This window comes from Rousettus aegyptiacus, unplaced genomic scaffold (assembly GCF_014176215.1).
Source record: "Rousettus aegyptiacus isolate mRouAeg1 unplaced genomic scaffold, mRouAeg1.p scaffold_m13_p_18, whole genome shotgun sequence".
NCBI classification, from domain to species: domain Eukaryota; kingdom Metazoa; phylum Chordata; class Mammalia; order Chiroptera; family Pteropodidae; genus Rousettus; species Rousettus aegyptiacus.
The window spans coordinates 4,258,060-4,279,470 of NW_023416293.1; the positions used below are offsets into that span (position 1 = coordinate 4,258,060).

Here is a 21,411-nt window from a genome sequence, read left to right on the forward strand (position 1 = left end):
GAGCCTGGGACTGGAAAGCATCCTTTAAGGATCCGTCCTACTGACAGCTCCTGAGCCTGCCCCATGCAGATGGACTTGCTTCCTCTGTAAAGCAAGACATTCTCCTAGGATCCAGTGCTTGGAAAGGTTTTGTTTCCTCTGAGAGAGAGGTGTGTGCACTTCCTTCTCTGTGGTCATGAGAACTGCATGATCAATGGTGTTTTCTGTTTTGCTCCGGCTGCTGGGAGATCCTGCAGTTGGTATATTTTGGGTCCTGATGTCCTAAGTGGATGTTATTTCCTTATGTCTGTCAGGATCACTGTTGGAAGGAGGAAGGGTGGTGGGGGAAGGATGGGTACCACATCTCAGGCCCGGGGCCCCCCAAGCACTAACACGGTCTGTTTGCTGGCAGCCTTATGTGCCTCGGATTCTGAACGGCTTGTCCTCGGAGAGAACAGCCCTGTCCCCACAGCAGCAGCAGAACTACGGTGCCATCCACAACATCAGCGGGACCGTCCCGGGGCAGTGCCTGGCCCAGAGCCCCACGGAGGCCTGAGGGCGGGCCAGCTGCCCGCCGGACCAGGCTCGGGGGTCGGGAGCTGAGGAGACGCAGGTGGAGAAGTTGCTTTACATCGACCCCCACCGAGTTCAGGACTTCCATCCGCCCGTTTTAAGCAGCACTGCTCCGAACAGTTGGAACCAGGAAAGAGCTCAGCCCTCGGCCGGGGCGTGGGGGTGGGACTGGGGTCAGTGGCGGGGGAGCCCATGCAGCGCCCTGCCCTTGCTCGTGCGCCTGGGGCCCCGCTCGTCCCTGATCCCTCTTCTGCACAGCTCTGTAGCTGGGTGATGCCGCCTGTAATTTTTAGCAAGATCACGGAAATCATGCCCCTCCAGGCCCATTGACTGTGGCGACTGTCAGGTAACAGGGAGAATGTAACCAGTGGGAGACCTCCCTTCTGGGGATCCAGACACCACCCAGCCCTCCCTAGGCGTACACACAACCGATAACCAAAGAGCCTGCGGCAGGCCCAGGCCCGAGGCGGTCCTTCTGGCCCCCGCCCCGTCCGGGAGCAGGGTGGGAACGGCCAGCTGCACACACGCCTCTGCACCTCACCGCGGCACAATGTTTCTGTATCGTGTTGCCGGTGACGCTGTGGCTGGGCCAGGGTCACCCCGCAGGAGGCGGGGACAATAAGGACCACTAATAAAGTGTCCATTCTGCCAGGCTGGTGAGTGTACGGTTCTCTGGCTCTGCCCGTGACTCTGTCTCTCCCTCCCAGGTGAGAGGTACGGGGAGCAGTGCTGAGGCCTGCCTGGGGTCAAGCGAGGACTGTGGCAGGGGAGGAAAGGAGAGGGTGGCCTGGGCTGGGCGCAGGGCCGCGCACCACCCTTGAGCTGTGATCCTGGCGGGAAGGATGGGCAGTCCCTTGCCTTTTCCCTCCCAGGGAGATCCCGAGGCTGGGGTTCCGCTCTGGGCACTTGCCAGAGAAGCTGCCTTCCTACTGCCTCCAGGGGGCGCCAGAGGCGCAAGTCTGTGTAGTGGGCGCAGGTGTTGGTCTGAGCCAGCGAGGCTGCCTCAATCCCCAGAGGAGGGCGGGGTGGGCGTGGACCTGGGGGCGGTCCCTGTGCAGACCCCGGCCCTAGCAGGCACTCGGGCCCCTCGGCTTCGGCTCCGAGCTGCCCCGGAGGCACCAGGAGCGAGTACAGCGCAGCATCCTGGGGTCCCCCCGCCCCAACTCAGGCTGCAGACCGGCCCGCTCTGCTGGAAGCGGAACCCCAGGTGGGTCAGGGCAGGCGCAAGGCACTTAGTTCCAGCAGCTCTGAGAAGTGAAATCATTTATTTTCAAAGCCATGTTGCTTAGCAAGTGAGCCTTGGGGGTCCTGCGATGGGCGGAAGGCAGAAGCAAACCCACCCCCCAGGAAAGGGCTCTTCACCGAGAAGGCGGAGGCAGCCAGTCTCCCCCACGTCACTGCCGCTCCACCAGCCCCACAAACTTGATGATGTCCCGGGCCAGCAGCTCCGGCTCCTCAAAGGCAGCAAAGTGGCCCCCGCGGGGCATGTAGGAGTACGAGATGAGCTTCGGGTACTTGAACTTCATCCACTTTTCTGGGACGTGCAGTAACTCATCAGGGAAGGCAGCAAAGCCAGTGGGCACCTGGACCTTCATCCTGGAAGGGACAGAGGTCTCTGGTGGCGTAGGCTGTGGCCCGGCGGCCTGTGCCCCACGGCAGCACGTTCAGAGGCCTTTGGGCAGGGGGACAGCTGGCTCACCCACAGGGAGCCATAAAGAAAAGGACAGATCCAGAGTTTTAACCATTCCCCTCAATTTCCACCCACTAAGGGTCCCGAGGGTCTTCATATGGGCTTAGGAAAGGGAGCCAGAGAAGTGCCAGGAACATCAGTGCCTCGCCAGGCCGGCATCCTGGGAGAGGCCTGGGGTTCTCTCCAGGAGCTAATTCTAAAGGCAGAGGGATTTCCCCAGACACCCCCGACCTTCTTTAAACGGTGTTCTCATCCCCTGCACCCAGTGCGCCCTGCAGGCAAGGCTGTCCTTTCCTGCCATCGAATGCCCGCCCTCGAGTTGGAGGCTGGGCTGGTTCCTGGCTCCCTGCCTGGAAGGCCCACCCTCGGGGGCAGGCTCACCGCTGGTGCTTCTCAGCCATGATGTTCTTTCCCAAGTTCTCCTTGTAGTAGCGCTGGGAGGACGTGATGGTGCCCGTCGTCCAGTAGATCATAATGTTGGTCAGCAGGTCGTCCAGGGAGAACTTCCTGGGAAAGCAGGACCGAAGGCCACACCCTCAGCGCCCGGCGCCGCCGTGTGACGGACACGGGCTGCCCTTTCAAGCTGTGAGCATTCGCCCGAGCCCGTCTGGCGTTCTCAGCCCTCACGGCAAGGTCAGGGGTATTGTCCCCATGCCGCGGGCAGGCCAGGTTCAAGCCGCAGTCACCGGCCACCACGACTACAGGCGATGCAGAGCGCTGACCACGCACGGGGCGGGCTATGCTGGCTCTCGCCGCCATCCTGGGCCGCGTCACCCAGCCCCGCGCCCACCGCCGCTACGCCTCCCGCCCGAGTGAAGGGGCGGGCGAGGTCACCGGAGGTCACCGGAGCCCAGGGCCTCTGGGCTGGCCACCACTGGAAGTCCAGGAGGTCTGTGAGCGGAATGCTGCACCCCTCGGGTGCCCGCTTCTGGGTCCTCAGTACAGGCCATTCCCGGGTGGGCCCACCCCTGCCAGAACCTGGTCCCAGGCAGCCTTCGGAGTTCTGGACCTGGCCGCAGTGTGAGAGTCAACTATCACCCAAGCCTCCCCCCCGCCCCCCGCCCTGACCCCTCTCCCAGGCCTCCTCACCCGGGCACACTGCAGCTGCCACCTGCAACCGCCCCGCCGCCCAGGCCTCGCAGGGAGAGGCCCCTCCCCAGGTCGGTCCCCAAACCTCTCTTCTCGCCTGCCTTCCGCAGCCAGTACGGCCGCTCCCAGCATCCCCGGATGCACTGAGGAGACCGACCGCAGAGCTCCAACTACTGATTCACAACGAGCACAGTGGGAACAAGTTCCTTCAACTCGACCCCTCCCCCGAGCTCCAGGTGTGAGAGTCAGGTCATCGAGTGGGCGTCTCCGCCTGGACATCCGGCCAGCATCTCCCACGCAGCATGTCCGTGACCCGCACGCGCTCAGCAACTCAGCTGAGCCCTTCCCGACACCACACACACACACATCCGTGCTAGTGCACTCATACGCATGCCCGTGAAGCCGCACGCACACACACGCACACGCACACACTCCCCTCCTCACCCTCTGTTTCCTGCTTGGTAAATGGCGTCTCCAAGCCCTGGCGGCACAGCTAGCAACCTCGGTCCCTGTGGACACTTCTCTTTCCCTGTCCCCGGCTGTCTTCATGCACCACCCCACCCCGAGGCCCTGCTCAGGTCACTGCCGCCTGGGTTAAAGCACATTTGCTGCTACCTAGTTGATTCGTCAGAAGCCGGTTTGCCCACAACGGCCAGTTTGCTGACTTTCCTCATTTGCTCGGCTATTTAGATGTAGCCGGCCGGTTACACTTTGGTCCTCACGACCACCTTTCAAACAATGTTCAGTGCACCTGCGCCCTGCTCCCGACCAGTACAACTCAAGACAGGGGCAGAGAGAGGGGCTGTTGGGGTGCAAAAGGGGGGCACAGGAGAGGGTACGAATGTTAAATATGAAAACATTAAGGATTTGTAAGAAAAGAGGCTTCTCGGAAGTGAAGACTATCTTCCTAAGACATCTTCACACACAGGAATATATTCTCAGTCTGAATCCTGGATCTCTAGCAAGAGCAGCATGGGGCAGGGACAGAGCAAATACACATCTTTTAAAATGCAATTTCGATGACAAATGGAAACTGGTCAATGAAAACCAAATAGTTTCAACAAACATTTAAACCCCATGAACTCGTGAACTCGCCTTTAACAAGTCGGCTGAGTGCTTCCATCTCCCGAGGCTCTGACCACAGCTTGAAAAATACCACAGTGACGACCTTCGACCCACTGCAGTTAGTGATCTTTCTAGAACACGGATCTGAGCCTGTCCAACCCCTGCTCGAAGCTCCCACGCTCCCTGTAGCTGGGCAGGAGGAGCCAGAGGCAGCCTGCAGGCGGCCCGCGGGGGCCTCGCATCTGGCCCCAGGTATTTGTGTCCACGGAGCAGAGCCAGGCCCCTTGCCAAGGTGTTCCTAGTGGAGCCCCATCGACCCCTGGGTCCTGCCCAGTGCGGGGTCGGGGGAGGTCCCAGGGAGAGAGCTTGGAGTCTCTTGGAGGACCCGCCCACAGGAATGAGTTCTTGGTCTGGCCCCAACCTACCAGCCTCTGGAAAGTCAACCTTTCTCAGCACACCCTGCATTTTCATCACTCCAACCTCCGCCTCTGCTTTTCTTGCCTAAATCCTGCCCCCCCTCACCTTTTTTTATCCTTTCCACGCAGCAAACTCCTATTCACCCGTCAAGGCCCAAATCCTCCCAACATTTCTCCTCTCTGCCCCTCAGATAAAGTGAATCTTCCTTTCTCTGGACTCCCACAGACCTTTGCTCGCATCTTCAGAGCTCATCTACCCAAGAAATATTTACTGGGCACCTACGATATCCCCATTTCTGTCCCGGGTGCTGGGTGTGGGCATGGCCCAGACAAAGTCCCTCCCCTGAGGCAAGATCCAGTCCCAGTTTACTGTATCTGGTGCTTGGTGTGTCTCTGAAGAAATAAGGAAAGGGGTGGGTGGGCCCTGGAGAAGGTGGGCCTGGGCTGACCTTGATGGAGGCCGAGTCGAGCCAGGTACCCGGGAGTCATGTCCTGCGGAGGCTGTGGCCTCAAGAGGATGCCCTCCTTCTGCAGCCGCCTTTGGGGTGCGCTTCCATAGAGCAAGCGGTCACACCGTGAGGCCGGGAGCGAGGCCTAGACCTCTCTGTGCCTCAAGGTCCCTCCTCCAGTCCCCAGGGCTATGCTGGCCAGAGGGTGAGGATTTGTGAGTCATCCAACAACAGACAGAACTTGCCGGCTGTCCCACCCAGACGGGAGGAGGGTGACGGCTGAGGAAGGTGCCCCGGGACGGGGCGCTGGCCACAGGGGCACGTGGGTCTCACCTCTCCAGGCCTCCGTCTTCCAGGTCTCGGAACTCTGAATTGGTCCAGGTGGTAAACTTCTCTAGAATGTAGGCGGCCAGTCCCACGGGAGAGTCATTCAGGGCACAGCCTGGCACAAAGAAGTAAGGGAGCGACTCAGGCCTGGGACCAGGGAGCCCATGGCGGGGCACAGCTAAGCCCTGACATTTGGGGTGCTCCTGCACCTCACTTCCCTACCTCTCGCCTTGGGAGTGTCATCCGGTAACAGGAGTGATGCCTCCTGCACTACCTCGTCGGGGATTCAGACACCCCACGGGCAGTTTTCTTTAAACACAAGGGTCTGTGACTCTGGGGTTTCGAGATCCAAATGAGAAATACATATGGACGCTGTTTTTAAAAAGGTACCGTTTTTTTTTTGTTTGTTTGTTTATATGTTATGATTATTGAAAAATGAGAAACCACCTAAAAATCCAAAACAGGGGCTTGGTTACAAATATTGATCTTCCCGTGAGCTAAAACGCTGGGCGGGCATTAAAAACAGCGTGGGTGAGACTCACAAACAGGACGTGGAGCCGGAGGGGCCAGACTCAAAAAGAGGAACCGACTCTACAGTTCCATTTTCTATAAAGGATGAAAACAGGCCCGACGAGTCTACCCGTCACAAGTCGGCAGGGTGGTACCCGGAGGGTTGGGGGGCTACGGGGCCTGGAAGAGGGCCCAGGAGGCTTCTGGGCTGGCGCCTCGAATTCTGTCTCGACCTGAGTGCTGACGCTACAGCGGATCCCACTGGTGAAGATCCGTGGACCAAAATGTTGGCATGTTCGTTTGAAGGCGGGGGATGGGGCGGTGGGGAAGGAGGAGAGGTCACCGGAGACTGACCACCTTTCCTGTCTCGTGCTGTTTGTGTCTTATGATTTTTTGGCCATGAACATGGATTACTTTTATAATCAGAAGAACAAAACTGGTTTCATAAAGCAGTATTATTATTATTATTGTTATTGTTATTATCATCACGAGCATGTGTGTGAGCATGGGACTGTTCTGAAAACCATAAAAGACATTGGAATGGGCAAACAATTCCCGAGCGCCCTGGGAGTAGGATTCGGGGAGTCATCTAGTGGACCCTTCTGGGGTTCTCTGATCGACAGTGGTCCCCTCTTCCCTTGTCTTAGCTGTTTTATAGCTCTGTAAACTCAGTAATGCAAGAGATTCTTGTTCATAGAGAAGCAAATGAATTCTGTCCAGAGAGTAGATCCTAAAAAAGTTCTCATCATGAGGAAAAAAAATGTGTTTTCTCTTGTATCTATATGAGGTGATGGATGTTAACTAAACTTATTGTGCTGATCATTTCACGATTGATACGAGCCAAGGCATGATGCTTGCTGAACACCTGACAGGCATGCAGGGCCGAACGGCAATTGTATCTCAATAAAACTGAAAAACTATTTTTTTGTTGTTCAGTGGAGATTTCATTGACTGCTCTGTGGATTTTGAAAAGTTTTGCATGTATTGGTCCATTAATTTTGTGTTCTTAGTTGCTTTTGAATTGTTGTTTTACATTTTACCATTTTTAAAAAAATTAATTAGTGAGTTAATATCTTTGACATGTGTTCATTTTATCTTTGTATAAGTTTATCTTTTTAAGTGTTTTTACGTTTTTTTAAAAAAGAAATGCTCTTTCAACATGGCCCTGGTGGCAGAAATGGTTGCTGGGCTCTCCGTAGCTGTCACAGTGGAATCCCCTCAGGGTCCCCCTCAGGGTCCTGAGACTTCCCTTCCCTGCCCCCACAATCCCAGAGGGGCCAAGGCCACAGGAAGTACTGAATCCACCAAACGGAAAACGCAGTTTAAGAGTCAGAAGAGCTTCTAGTCCCTCACAGGAGGCCGTCACCATGTGAATAGTGTTCTTGGGGGTAGGTGAGGCTCCCCCTGGTGGGAGGTTTCCTGCGTGCAACTGAGGCTGGCCTGGTGAAGGCCACTGACCCGGGCCCTCTCCTGAGCACTCACCCACAGTGTCCGGCTTGGTGGCCTGGATGTGCAAGTAGCCACTCTCCCTCATCATCTTGTAGAAAAACTTCTCCTTGAAGGGGTACATCAGCTCCATATCCCTCTCGGTGTAGCCGAAAAGCCTCCCGAAACGCCGTCCCAGGATAAGGGTCAGGGTGTAGAAGTTTCTTAAAATGAAACCCATGTTCAAGTGTATTCCTTTCACGTGGCTGAGGGGAGAGAGGGACCAGGTGAGGCCGGGCTGGTGTCAAGGAAACGGGGGGGGGGGGGGGGAGGGACGAGATGGAGGCAGAAGAGGCCGCCAGGGCCAGCCCCCTGCAGCATCTGCCCCTCTAAGGTGGCCACGTGAGGTGAGGGAACAGGTTGTGGAGAAAATAGTTTCTACAAAGTTCCAGTCAGGTCTCTCCCAACGCTTAGCCCATCAGAAAGCTCCACTCCCTGATCTTTCCCTTCCCTAAGGGGCCCTCTGTACCTGGGCACCTGGCCCAGAGTCACCAACCCTATGTGACACCTAACTGAGGGAGGATCTGTGTCTAAGGCAGAGCTGATTGACAGGGACCCCTCTCGCCTCTCCCCCGCGCTCACGAGCATCATGCCTGGGGCGGCCCCTGCCGAGAGGGCTCAGACACTACGTCCAGGCAGGGCCCGGTGTGAATGGCCTTGCCGCCACAGCCGTCCACCTCCTCGAGTTGCACGCACACGCACACGCATACCCGCACACCTGAAAGTGGCCCTCACCTGGGTGCCAACTGGCCCATGTTGGTGCAGATCGCCGACCCCCAGTCTCCACCCTGAACGTAAAATTCCTGGAAGCCCAGCCGCAGCATCAGCTTATAAAAGATCCTGGCGGTGGCCACCGTATCCAAGCCTGGTTGTGAGAGGAAAAGAGAAGAGTCGTGGAGAGGTCACTCCCTGGACCCTCCTGGTGTCCTGCGAAATCCTGCACCTGCCCGTGCTCCAGGTCAGGTAGGAACAGCTCCGAGGAAGAGGGAAGGAATCCTGAGTCTGCGAGGCGGGGCGCCTGGTGCCCGCCTCTGTGGAGGGAGTGGACAGCCGGGCTGTGAGGGTGGGTGATGGGGGGCTGAGGCCGGCCCGGGGGAGCTTCTGGGGGCCCACAGGGCGTGTGGGGCTGGTCAGCCTTGCTGCCCTGGACCAGTTCAGGGCCCAGATGTGGACCTGCCCCTGAGTGATGACATGAGAATCCAGGATCCTGAGCCAGCATCGAACAGCCATGACCATCGCTCGGGCCAGCCGCGCGCCCACCCCTCCCTTCAGACCCCGAGGGCACGTTGCATAATACAAATGCTCTCCTCTCCTGGCTTGCTTCCCTTCAGTTTCAGGCCCCTTCCCCAGCGCCCTCAGGTCCTGAAAGCAACTGTCCCAAACTCCCCTCCCTCTCCCCCACCGCCACCCAGAGCCTGGTGGGAAAAGCTGCCCCCAGCAGGGGAGGGGGTAGATTACGCAGCCTCCAGCAGCCCCCATACCCTTCTTGGAGGAGGCCTCTGAGAAGCCATAGCCGGGGATCGAAGGGCAGATGACTTCGAAAACGTGCTCATCGCTCAGGCCGTGGTTCTTCGGGTCCGTCAGGAGAGGGATGATGCCATAAAACTCGTAGAAGGAGCCGGGCCAGCCATGCGCCATCAGCAAGGGCTTGGCGGCACGGCCGGAGGGCAGCTCGGGGGGCTTCACGTGGACGAAGTGGATGTCTAGCCCTGGGGAGACAGAGCACAGTCAGTGTGGGGGGAGCTGGGGAGGCTGCAGTCATGACCCTCGGGACATCCAGCCAGGTCTGCACCCTCTGGAGCTCAGACAGTGGGTGCTGCCACCCCGGCCGCCACAGCCATGGTGCCCATCACAGTAACCACCGCGCACGCTGGCTGAGCACTCCCACGGCGCCCCAGCTCCTGGGCCCTCGCTCAGCCTTCACAGCCACCTGCAAGGGCGGGACGTTTTCTATGCCCCGTGCACATGAGAACTTGAGCTCCTCGAGGCCACGGCCAAGGCCAGGGCCGCTCGGCTGTTTTCCCAGAGCCCAGACCAGTCCCTGGCTTGTGGCAGGGCTCAATAAATACTTGTTTAACAATTTACAAAGCAGGGGGAAAAGTCCCTTATATCTAGCAAAAGAATTAAATAGATTATGGCTTAATGATATTCTAGAATGAAATACAGTTGCCTAAAATGACAGAACAGATGTGTATTTACTTGACACAGAAAAACAGTTCAGTGTATTTTGCTATGTGGTAAAAGGAAATTACCAAGCCATATCCATTGTCTAAGTGAACTCTTGTAAACAGTCATGTGTGTGTATACATTTACACTGTGTGTACACGAATTTATAAAGTCGGACAGGATAAACTATAAAAATGTAAAAAATTATTCTCTCTGAGCAGAATTTCAAGTGCGTTCATTTTCTTTTTTGTGTTATATGTACTTTCTAATTTTTCTCCAAGGGAATATATTAAATGTATAACTTCCTTTAAGTGCAGAACTTTTGTTTAAGGTAGAGTACTGGGCACTTGGAACAGCATCCCGGCCAGAGCAGGTGAACGGATTCCAGGCTCCTCCCCTGCCCCTTGGTGTGCAGCTCCTTCCCAGCTGAGGGGCTCACAGAGCACCAGGAAGGTCACGGCAAACAGGGCCAGGGCTGCTGTCACACCTGGAACCCTCCGCCAGGAGGGCCGGGGGGCCGGAGCTGACAGCACAGTGCCCCTATGTTCTGGCCTGTTGTTAATTCGTTCCACTGATACATGTTTACTGTAGAAACGAGAAAACATGGCTAAATCGAAAGTCGGGCGTGGGGGAAATCACACGTAAACCTACTATCTGAAGAGAACATTGTGTTGTCCAGCCAAACTTTTTTTTTTAACAAATTTTTTCTTTTGGAACAGTTTTAGATTTCTAGCAAAACAGGGAAGACAGCACGGGAAGTTTCCATATGCTCAGATCCAGTGGCTCCTACTAGTAAAGCTTATGTTAGCACAGTACGTTCATTACGCTCATTACGAGGAAAGAACCAGTCTGATACGTAAATAACTGAAGTCCACGCTTTCTTCAGATTTCCTTAGTTTTTAAAAATGTTTTTATTTTTTTTAAATTAATGGTATTAAAAACATTTAACATGAGACCCACGGGTATGTTATGTATAGGGACATTGTAGCTGATCTCTAGAACTGATTCATTTTGCAGAAATGAAACTTTATATCCATTAACTAGCAACTCCCTGTTCCCCCTGCCCCGCGGCCGCCATTCTACTCTCTGCTTCTGCGAGCCTGACAATTTTAGATACTTCCTATCAGTGCAGACCCCGTGATTGGCTTATTTTGCTTAGCATGATGTCCTCAAAGCTGATCCTTCTTGTTGGGTATTGCAGGATTTCCTTTTTCTTTTCTTTTCTTTTTTTTTTTTTAAGGCTGAATAATATTGTCATATACACACAATGAACTATTACTCAGATTTCCTTAGTTTTTACCTACCTAATGTCCTCTTTCTGATCCAGGATCCCATGCAGGGCACCATAGGACACTTACTTGTCACATCTCCTTAGGTTCCTCTTGGCTGTGACACTTGCGAATTTTTTTAAACACTTAAGAGAACGTAACTTTGTCTTAACAAAAATAGAACCCTACATACATTCTATTTTGGAACTTTATTTTTTTCACTTAACAATACATCCTGGGTGTCCTTCTATGTTACTAAATTTACTCCTAGTTTAAAGTTTATTTTAGTAGGCAATCTTACCTCCTTTGGAACACACTGCATGATGTGAGATTATTTTTAATTCATATTCTATCACATTATCATTTGGGTTTAAAATTAGAAAAAAAGTACCCATATATACATACATGCTCTTTCTGGAAGCGGATAGAAGGGAAGCAGAAGCTGTCCCTGGGGAGGGGACTGTGGGCGGGGGGAAGGGCTGAGATGGAGACTCCTTACACTGTATATCCGTCTAGTTTTTGAATTTTTAATATTAAAAATTTTAAGATTAAGAAAAATATTAAAAGCCCACACTTCGTAATTTGCCCTTTGTGGAGGAAACGTCCTCTCGGCTTCTCTCGGGGTCGGTGGTGCCTACAGGATGCTCCTCTGAGCGAGGGGCCAACTTGGGCTCAGAGGCAGCGCTGGGCCTGGCGAGTGCTGAGGGGAGGGTGCGGGGTAGAGGTGTCATGACTAGAGCCCAGCTGGGACAGGCTGGGAGTCTGGAGAGCTGGGCTCTGCCCCGAAACTCCACTTCCCTGTGACTTGGGCAGCTCCCTCCTCTCCTCTAAGATGATAGGCTGGCCAACCCCAGAGGCCTCTGTAGGGACCGATCTCACCACAGAACAGGGGGGCGGAATAATGAGGCCAGTGGGGACGAGGACAGAATGCTGAGGTAGGGGTCAGAGGTTGAGCCTTGAGCATCCCCGAGCACAGGGGCCAGTCAGGGGCTCGGAGAACCCCGTAAAAGGTCCCAACATGAGGGAGGAGGACAGTGGCAGACAGAGAATGAGGAGGGATGTCTTCCTGGATCAGCCCCAGGCCGGGAGGCAGCCAGCTCAGCATGTGGGGTCTGGACACACAGCACGTTAATCCAGGCTCAAACTGCTGTATTTGTTGGGATTTTGCATTATTTTTGCAACCCACTGACGTTATCACTTATAAATACATTTAACTGACCAATAACTGACCAATAATTGGATTCTGGGTCTCCTCCAGCTTTGTCTAAGTCACATCCCGTGTCTAAGGAAGCCGTTCCTATAACATACATCCCCGCAGCTGGTGTTTGGGAAACGTACCTTCAATCTTAGTCTTGAAGTGAGGGTATCTGTTGAGAACCTCCACCTGCTTCCTCCAGTCAAATTCATTCCGCCAGTAGGAGAGGATTTTCTTCAGGTAGCTGGTGTTGAAACCATAGTGGAAGCGGCTGTCCTCCAACGGGGGAGTTAGACGCACCTTCTCGATTCTCCGGTGTAAATCCTGCAGCAAAATACGGGACCCCAGGGAGAGAGGGGTGGTTGGGGCTGAGCACAGAGAAAGTTTGTTTCCAGAAGACACTGCACTGCAGCAGAGGCAAAGCGACATTCCCGCGTTTCATGGAGGAGGAGGGGGGTGGGAAGGACAGGAGGGCGGCGGGGGAGGGGCGCTGGTCTGCAGACTTGTGTCCTGGGTTGTCAGTTTAGCCCAGAAGAAACCTTGTTTCCCATAACGGTGCCTGTTCCCGAAGCATAGGCGTTGGTTTTATTTTTCATCTTCCAGTTTTAAATACATGAACAATTCATATCTTTAATTTACCTGGGCTTATATATAACATGGGCCAGTAACTTTTTTTTTGTTTGTTTGTTTGTTTTTTTTTGGTAAAGAGCTAGGAAGTCAATACTTTAGGTTCTTCGAGCTGCAGCTCCTCCACTGTCCTCGCATCGTGGAAGCAGCCATGGACAGACAGTACGTGGACCAATGGATGCGGCTGTGTTCCAATAAAACTTCATCTGTGGACGCTGAACTTGAACGCTGTGATTTTCACGTGTCACAAAATATTATTCTTATTTTGACTTTTTCGACCATTTAAAGATATAAAAACTATTCTCAGCATGGGGGCTGTACAAAAACAGGTGGCAGAAGGGATTTGTCCCATGGAGCATGATTTGCCGACTCTGGTATACAGCATTGAATGATACGTTATAACTCGGCTGGGATAAAAAATCACAGGCGGGGAGAGTGCAGCTCTAACGGGTGTACATCAGGCCAAGAGACCAGCTCCAGCCGGGGGAAGCTCGAGTTGGCTCACGGAGTCTCTGAAGTGTTAGCCTTCCCAGAGTGTCCCCCAGCACCGAGTCCCCCAAACAGATTTCAGAAGTCTTAGGCTCTGAGTCTAAGAACTCACTGCAGGAGTTATCCTCAGAGCTCAGCCTTAGTCCTAAACAGCGAGGCCTTCCTTACCAAGTCCTACAGGGGGACCGCAGCCTGCTTTCTCTGGGATGCAGAGCACTTTCAGGTTTTTAACCCCTTCTTTCTCAGACCTTTCATGACTTTTTTTTTTTCTCGGCACTTCTTATGGCATTTATCCCTATTACTCTTTTAGTTAACTTTTCTCTGTGCACATTTCTTTTTCTCAATTCCTAGACTATGATCTATGAGAGGAAAGAATCTCTTCTTCCAAGCGCCAGCAGAGTGCCTGCACACAGTAGGTGCTTTGAAACCTTACAGAAGGAAAAGGAGAATGGGTGGGGACATCCTAGGTCCCACCCACCCTTCTGGCCCAGCTCAAGCCTGGCTGTCAGATCTGCCCACCCCAGTGGAGGAGGGACACAGGGTTGGAGTTTGACAGATCTGTGTCCAAATCCTTCCGCTTATTTTCTCGGTCTCCTTGGATCTGTCAATTGCTTTACCTCTCCGAGCTTCGGTTTCTGCATCTGTAGGATGGGAACACTAGTCCTCACTCTATAGGATTGCCACAGGGGCTGAATGGGACCATGAATGCCTGACGCACAGTAGGTGCTTAACCAGTGCTGGCCCCGGCAGCCGGTTCTCTGTGCCTCAGCCTCTCATGTCGCCAGGGCCTTGCTGGTCACTCAGGATCTCCGCTTGGGCCCTGAGACCGAGAAAATAAGCGGAAGGATTTGGACACAGATCTGTCAAACTCCAACCCTGTGTCCCTCCTCCACTGGGGTGGGCAGATCTGACAGCCAGGCTTGAGCTGGGCCAGAAGGGTGGGTGGGACCTAGGATGTCCCCACCCATTCTCCTTTTCCTTCTGTAAGGTTTCAAAGCACCTACTGTGTGCAGGCACAAAGGAGGTGACACAGCTGGGCCTTGGGTGGGGAAAGGAGGAGACAGAGGTGGGAAGGAGAAGGGACCGGGTGGGCAGAGCGCGTGACTCGGCCTGCGCCCAGTGGGAGCAGAGCAGACTGCAGCGCACCCCCAAGGGGAGGCCGGCTGCCTCCAGGGCCCCAGCCCAAGGCCCACCCCCAGTCTCAAGGCGGGCTTCCCGCGGCCCCTGCGCTCAGCCCTGCCCGGAAGAAGGAGCCTTACGTCGATCTCCTGGTCCGATGTTTCCACCTTGAAAGGGCGAATGCTCTCATCCTCCCTGCCGGGGGGCCGCGCCCCAGGTCCCCACCACCCGTCTTCCAGCGGCAGCGTTTCCGCCTTGTCCCGGGAGACGAACCAGTAGATGACGAAGCCCAGCACTGACGCGAGGACAATTTCCAGCCACATGACTCCTGCAGAGAGTGGGGAGGAAAGTCCATAAGCCACAGCGACCACCCAGCCAGGCCCTGGCCCCATCCTCCCGCCTCTCTCCCATGCAACACGTGATTTTATGTGCTTTTGGGAAACAAAGAAAAAGAGACAAAAGTCATCCGTAATCTTTCTGAGCCATGAGATTCACCCGTCGGATTGGAAAAGCGTGAGCCAGGTTGGCTCCTTCACAGCCCTGGGTGTGGGGGCTGCGCCCCGGAGTCCCCCCCCCACCCCGGGGGTGGGGGGTGAGGCGCAGCGGGCCCGGGAGACGCGGGACCAATCAGAGCTCAGGCTGCGCGCCCGCCTTCGGCTTAACTCCGCCCCGCTCCCGGGCTGGGCACCGGGACTGAGGCCCCCACTCCCCCGGGGCCCCTGGAATGTCCGGGGAGCGCCAGGGCCAGCAGGCTGGCGTCCAGGGCGCTGCGGCCGCCCCCAGGCCCCAGAGCTCCCTGCCAGGGCCGCTGCTTCATTTCGAGTCTGAGAACAGTGAAGGTTTGAGGCTCAGGAGAGAGGGCGCCGCTCCGTCCGTCCGGCTTCCTGCACGAAGCCGGCGAGTGCGCGCGGCCTGCGGGTGGCTCCGCCTTTCCGCCCCAGGGTGGGCTCCTTGGGGCTGGTCCTGTGGGAGCCAACATCGCCCACAATGGGAGAAGGAAACCCGAGGCCAGCTGGACTCTGGTAGCAGCAGCCTGTTGGGGACCTCCGCGGGGCTGCCCAGCAGCTTGGCTGGAGCCAATGAACACCCAAGTTGGAAAGGGACTCGAGACCTCGAGTCCAACCCTCTCACTTCATAGCAGGGGAAACGTGTGCGCCCACGTGCATGTCCCAGTCATTAGACCAGGGAGCAAGAAATCCGAAAGAGAAGAGTCACAGCGCTCCACGCCCTCATCCTGTCCCCTCTGGAGAAGGGTTTCTCAACCTTGGCACAGCTGATGTTTGGACCAGATAATTCTTTGCTGTGAGGGCTGTCCTGTGCATCGTAAGGTGTTTAACAGCATCCCTGGTCTCTAAGACCCACTAGATGCCAGCAGTACCCCTCTCCCCCAGTTGTGACAATCAAATATTTCTCCAGACCCTTTCAATGCTCCTTGGGATGGGGACAGGAATGGCCCTCAGTTGGAGATCAGTGGTTCAGTTTTCGGATGTGTTAGAATCACCCAGGGAGCCTGTTAAACTGAGTTTCTTATTCATGGGGTCAGAGGTAGGGCAGGAGAATCTGCATTTCTAACAAGTTCCCAGGTGGTGCTGTTGCTGCTGCTGCTGCTGCTGCTGGTCCCTGGACCACACACTGAGAACCTCTGCTCTAGGCTGGACTGTAAACTCTAAGGGGACATTGCTCCCCGAGGAATCCCAGTGAACACAGCCCAGTCCTGCAGGGAGCCCACCAACAGCGTTGAATGAACGCTTGGGCCGGAGGTGGGAGGAACTCCAGCTCTTCCTCGGGATCCAAAAGAAAGGCAAAGAGGAAACACCATCTCCAAGGTCACAGGTGAGCAGAGAATCCCAGAGCCTCTCTGCTCCCCAACTGGTGAGTTGGTCCCACCCAGAAGGCTGGATACGCAAGCCGCCCTCCTGGTTACGATCCTCTGGGGAAGGGCGGACCCACAGCTCAGCACCCATGGCGTCCAAGACCCCATTAGAAAAAGGAAGTAAATGCTACAGCTGCGGGGGAGCCTGCTACCCATAGCTGGGAGGGGCCCTGCAGCCCAGCTGTCAAATTTTACCAACTCTCTTTTCCTGGGAGGGACGGCCAGCAAAATCACATAACCTCCCCTTCTCACAGCCTGTAAGCTACAGTCTGCACCTGTCGCCAGACACACGGGGTACCCCCCCACCACCACCACTCTACAGCCTGAAGCAGTTTCTCTGTCCCCCGCAAACAGACCTCCATTTCCCCTGTCGAAACCCCTCTCTTCTGAAGCCGGCGAAGTCTCTCCTCCGTGGTCCTGCCTTTTCCCTGCAGTGCCTTCCCCTGAAGCCCCGCCCCAGTGCCCTCTCAGCCCTGAGGCTCACTGTCTGAGGGGAATGGGGAACGTCAGGGAGGCCTGCTCTGAGCACGTCCATTCGATGCTCACAACGTTCCCATTTTACAGATGAGAAAACTAAGGCTGAGTAACGTGTCCAAGACCAAACAGCCAGTAAGTGGGAGAGGCAGGAACTGAATGCAGGAAGCAGGTGCCACCGCCCAAACTCTGCACCCTTCCCCGGACTATCTCTGTTCCTTACGCTTCATTATTTGGGGGAGATTTCTCTGTCCCATGAAGCCATGCTTCTAGAAACCAAGGATTATGTCCTTTTCAGCCCTAAATCTTCACCGCGCCTTGTTTATAAAAGATGGCCAACAAACCACAGAACTAATGCTGTAACAGCCAAGCCTATCACAACAAAGAGAGTGAGTGGGCTGAGGCTTCAGGAGATCAAATGACTCCACTCAAGGTCGCCAGGGCTCATTGGCTAGCCTGGGCCTGTCTTCCCATTGCTCTCACAGCCTCCGCCAGCCACGGCAAGACATTGGGGCAACGCGGCTGTGCCCTCCAAGTCACCTTCCCTCTTCTCTGGCCAGAACGCAATCTTCTCTTCCTTCCGTCTCCCCCGTCGCCCCCGTCGCCCCCAGCACAGTGCTCCGCACGCAGAGGCACCCAGTGTCCATGCAGTCACACACCTGAAGCTGGGAAGCCGGGGCTCAGGGCTGCCTCTGGCTCGTGGGCCTCGGTTCTGCCGCTGGAAGTCTCAAGTAAGACATTTACCTTTAAGGTGACAGAGGGCACATGGAGGGTACCCTCAAAGCTGGAATTGAGGGAATAGTGCCTGAGAGAAACTAAGGTAAATCAAACTGTAACAGGAGAGCTCCCCACAATCACTCTGGAAAACTGTTTGGCAGAATCTACTAAGATCAGACACAAACGAACCCTACAATCCAGCAATTCACTCTTAGGTCTACACCCAAGCGAACTGTGTCCATGTTTACCCGAAGTCACAGACTAGAATGCTCATAGCAGCAACTAGTCACGGGAGCAGAAAACGAGAAACGACCTGAATGCCCATCCACCGCAGACTGTGGCACATTCACACAACGGAATACTGTGGAACGAGAACGAATGTTCCACAGCCACACACGATGATGTGGATGATGTGACAATCCCACAAACAGTGCTGAGCCGAAGAACGCAGACAAAAGAGGGCGTGCCACACCCTCTGCTTTGTCCATTACATCCTGGACAAAGACCTGAGAAGCTGATCTACGACGAGAGACGTCGGAACAGTGTTCTCTTTGGTGGCGGGGGCTGGGGCCCAGGCATCATATTTTAAAGCTCCCCAGTGATTGCAATGTGCTGAGAGGGGACAGGTCTGTACGTGGCCTAGGAAAGAGAGACCTGAAGAGCAAGACTTGGACAGGTGCATCGACACAGTTCAGGAGTGCACTGAGCGGTCACTGCAGGGATGCTCCACTATGAGCCTGGGATGGCCACGGTCACAGGTGTCCCCGCAGCTTATTTGCTGCCCTTCAACTGTGGCAATCCACCTGGGCTCTGATCCTTCACTCAGTGAGACCCACTGGCTCAGAAGTCAGCCACGGGTTGCCCGGTTCGTGGAGGAGGGTGGTGCAGGCCTAAGTGGTGGAAGGACATGTTATCTATCTCCCAGGCCCTCCCTACATCAGGTAAAACACAAACACCTTGTGAGACTGGGAAAGCATGGTGGCCCGCCTGGCTGTTGCCCTGTGAGCAGCCAGCCTGGCTTTCCCGGAGAACCCCCATGCCATGGGACCCTCCCTCCCCAGATAGCAATGACCATGGACTTTCAGAACAGATCACCTTGGAGTTTATAAGAAGGGAGTTTCTAGCTTGCTTCCTTGTTCAAGTAGTTCAAATCCCAGCTGCACCATTTACGAGGTGAGGGGCTTTGGGCAAGTTACCAAACTGCTCTGAGCATCTGTGGCCTCGTCTGTGAAATGGGGATAATAATGCCAACCTCACGGGCTGTTTGGGAAGATCGCTTAGCTCAGAACAGGTGCTCCACCAACATGTGTTACTTCCCTCCCTGAAACCCCTATTCCTGTTCAAGATCTCCAGGTTGGAAGGAACCCCCGAGGGGCCCCTATCTCCATTGGATTATGCAGCTCATGCCCAGAGCCCCTTCACGGCCTATGTGCGCTAACAGACTGGAAGCAAAGAAGCGTGTGGTATGGACACCTGTGGTCCAGGGGCACCTGCTGTGCTCCCTGTGTCCTCACCAAGAACGTGACTTGGGAGGATGAGTGACAGCACAGGGTGACGTACATCCTTGGCTATCAGCCTTTTGCAAGACATGTCCCACCCAGCTCTTCTCTATCTCCCCGGAGAAGTTACAGTCTCAGCATTAGGGGGCAGAATTCTGTTTGCTAAGCCTCCCCGTTTCCAAGGAGAGCTATATTTAGCTCTGCTGTGTGGTCAGCTCCTGCTGGTGTAGAAAATATTCTAACCACTTCGAAACATCCGTGTTTTGAAAAATCCAAAACATCCATGAAAAATTCAGAAGACATACAATACACAATGAGAGTGGCTGCTTTGTTGTTATGATAGCACCTAAAATTAGTTTAACTGATCCACCCCAAAAGTTCCAGAAATATATTTTACCCAATTAGGTCATTTTTTTTTTTAATGCACTTTTCCAGAACAGTGACAAAATACTTTGCTGGGAGGCTGGGGGGCTGGGGAAGGGAAGCCTTTCTGAATGAAAGCATTTTTTTTTTTCTTGGAGTCATAGCGCCCTTCCTTAAAAAAAATGATTAGCTTGCCTAGTAAGGAGAAGGTAGTTTTGCTATAAAGCAGCCTGATTTTTTTTTTTTTTTGAAATACAATAATTGGAGGACAGTGGTCATTTAGTGAATGGGCTTAGAGGGAAATCTGATAAGCAGTAATTAACTACTCATATAAGAAATGAGATCATATATGGTTTAATTCCCCAGATTAGATAGTGAGGTCAAGTTCTGGGCATGCATTTATACATTTATGAAACTTGGAGAGAAATCAGAAATGAGTTTCAAGTTGAAGAAGTTAGTTGAGCAACATGATGACTGTCACCTTAACAGACTAACTAAATGTAAACTATTTAAAAGTGACAAGTGATGCAGGCGAAGCAATTTATTTACTTCTGTCTTTCTGGGTCCGATTTACAAAACACAGCTTTAGGAGGTCAAATAAAGTAGGTGCTTCGATCTCTGGATCATTACAAGGCACGTCCGTTTAATGACTGAACATAATTTTTCTGTTATGCTTGGGGCAAAAATACAAGTTTTAAAACATATGATTCATTTTAAGATTGGTAGTAAAAGCCCAAGCAAACTCTTCTGTAATTGGAATTTGGTCTGTAGACTAAGGAGTCATTTGTCTTTTAAAGTAAATGAGAGGGTTGGATCGGTGCCTTGGAACAGTAAGTGTACATTTGGCCTTGGACCAGAAGGTGGTTCAGCAAACATTGCGTGTGATTATGGTCCTTTTAGGCTCAGGGAACAAGACACGGGCTGTACCTGCGGGAGTTCATGCTCTAGCAGGACAAACAGATGAACAAATAACACCCTTCGAGTGAGCGATACAATAATACATGTACAGTCATGCACTGCACAACGACGTTTTGGTCAACGACGGACCTCATCTATGACGGTGGTCACTGAGATTATAATGGAGCGGAAAAATTCCTATCGCTTAGTGATGTTGTAGCTCTCACTGTGAAATGCGTTACTCACGTGTGTGTGCGGTGGTGGTGTGTAAACCAACCTACTGCACTGCCTGCCAGTCGTATGAAAGTATGGCACGTACAATTATGTATAGTGCATAATACTTAGTAACGATAATCAAAGACCGACAATGTTACTGCTCTATGTATTTACTATGCGATACTTTTTATCTTATTTTAGAGAGTACTCTGTATACTTACAAAAAAGAATTGCTTTAAAACGGTATGCCATATCGCTCTGGTGTCAGAAGCAGGTAAAAAAAGAACATCACCCTGAATGTGAATGAGCATGTTAGTGTATGAGTGTGTGTGTGCACCTGCGTGTGTGTGTGAGAGAGAGAAAGAAACAGAGAGAGAGAGAGACAGACAGACGGACAGACAGACAGACGGACAGAGACAGAGGGAGACAGGACAGACAGACTGGGATGGGTTGGGGGCCCGCGAAGCCCGCCAGGCAGGACCCGCACATGATGCTGCTGCTTTACCCTGGTCTTTGAGTGCATCTGCCCGGCCTGTACCAGACCCTGTGTCCTCTCTGCTCTGTTCACAAACCCATGAGGTCAGCCACATACCTTCGCTGTGCTACCGAGCAAACCAAGGCCCACACGCCCAGCTCTGTCTTGGGGTTTTGGCCCGGCCGTGGCCATGAACCTTGCTGGGTTCAGGCTACAGAGGAGATCAAGTTCCTTTAGATACTTAGGGCTTTTATCTTGTTTAGCACGTCTCTCGACTACATCATTTTCTCTCGTGCTTGATTTAACTTCGTGCTGTTTTGCAGTAACAGGCTGTACAGGTTTGTAGCTCGGGAGCAATAGCCTAGGTATGCGGTAGGCTGTACCACGTAGGGCTGCAGTGTTCCCACGATGATGAAGTCGTCTAACAACGCATCTCTGAGAGTATCGTTA

The 21,411-nt window shown here is 53.8% G+C and overlaps 2 protein-coding genes across 7 annotated transcripts in view; one reads left to right on the forward strand and one right to left on the reverse strand.

The window, feature by feature from the left end:
* The window catches only part of TMEM63A (transmembrane protein 63A), a 29,343-nt gene extending 28,138 nt beyond the window's left edge, over positions 1-1,205 (forward strand). For both annotated transcript variants that reach the window (XM_016157447.2, XM_036235392.1), the window contains exon 24: positions 392-1,205. In XM_016157447.2, the coding sequence (XP_016012933.2) occupies positions 392-535 (144 nt within the window). In that variant the 3' untranslated portion in view covers positions 536-1,205. The remainder of the gene's footprint in view (positions 1-391) is intronic.
* Positions 1,206-1,798: 593 nt separating this feature from the next.
* Positions 1,799-21,411, reverse strand: part of EPHX1 (epoxide hydrolase 1) — a 33,842-nt gene continuing 14,229 nt past the window's right edge. For 4 of the 5 annotated variants that reach the window (XM_016157450.2, XM_016157452.2, XM_016157448.2 and 1 more), the window contains exons 2-9: positions 14,588-14,775; positions 12,356-12,536; positions 9,065-9,292; positions 8,319-8,448; positions 7,581-7,789; positions 5,595-5,703; positions 2,624-2,749; positions 1,799-2,148 (exon numbers count right to left, since the gene is read on the reverse strand). In XM_016157450.2, coding sequence (XP_016012936.2) covers positions 1,947-2,148; positions 2,624-2,749; positions 5,595-5,703; positions 7,581-7,789; positions 8,319-8,448; positions 9,065-9,292; positions 12,356-12,536; positions 14,588-14,770 — 1,368 coding nt within the window. In that variant the 5' untranslated portion in view covers positions 14,771-14,775 and the 3' untranslated portion in view covers positions 1,799-1,946. Of the gene's footprint in view, positions 2,149-2,623; positions 2,750-5,594; positions 5,704-7,580; positions 7,790-8,318; positions 8,449-9,064; positions 9,293-12,355; positions 12,537-14,587; positions 14,776-14,942; positions 15,077-21,411 lie in introns of those variants that run through there. The other variant, XM_016157451.2, reaches the window with a different exon arrangement.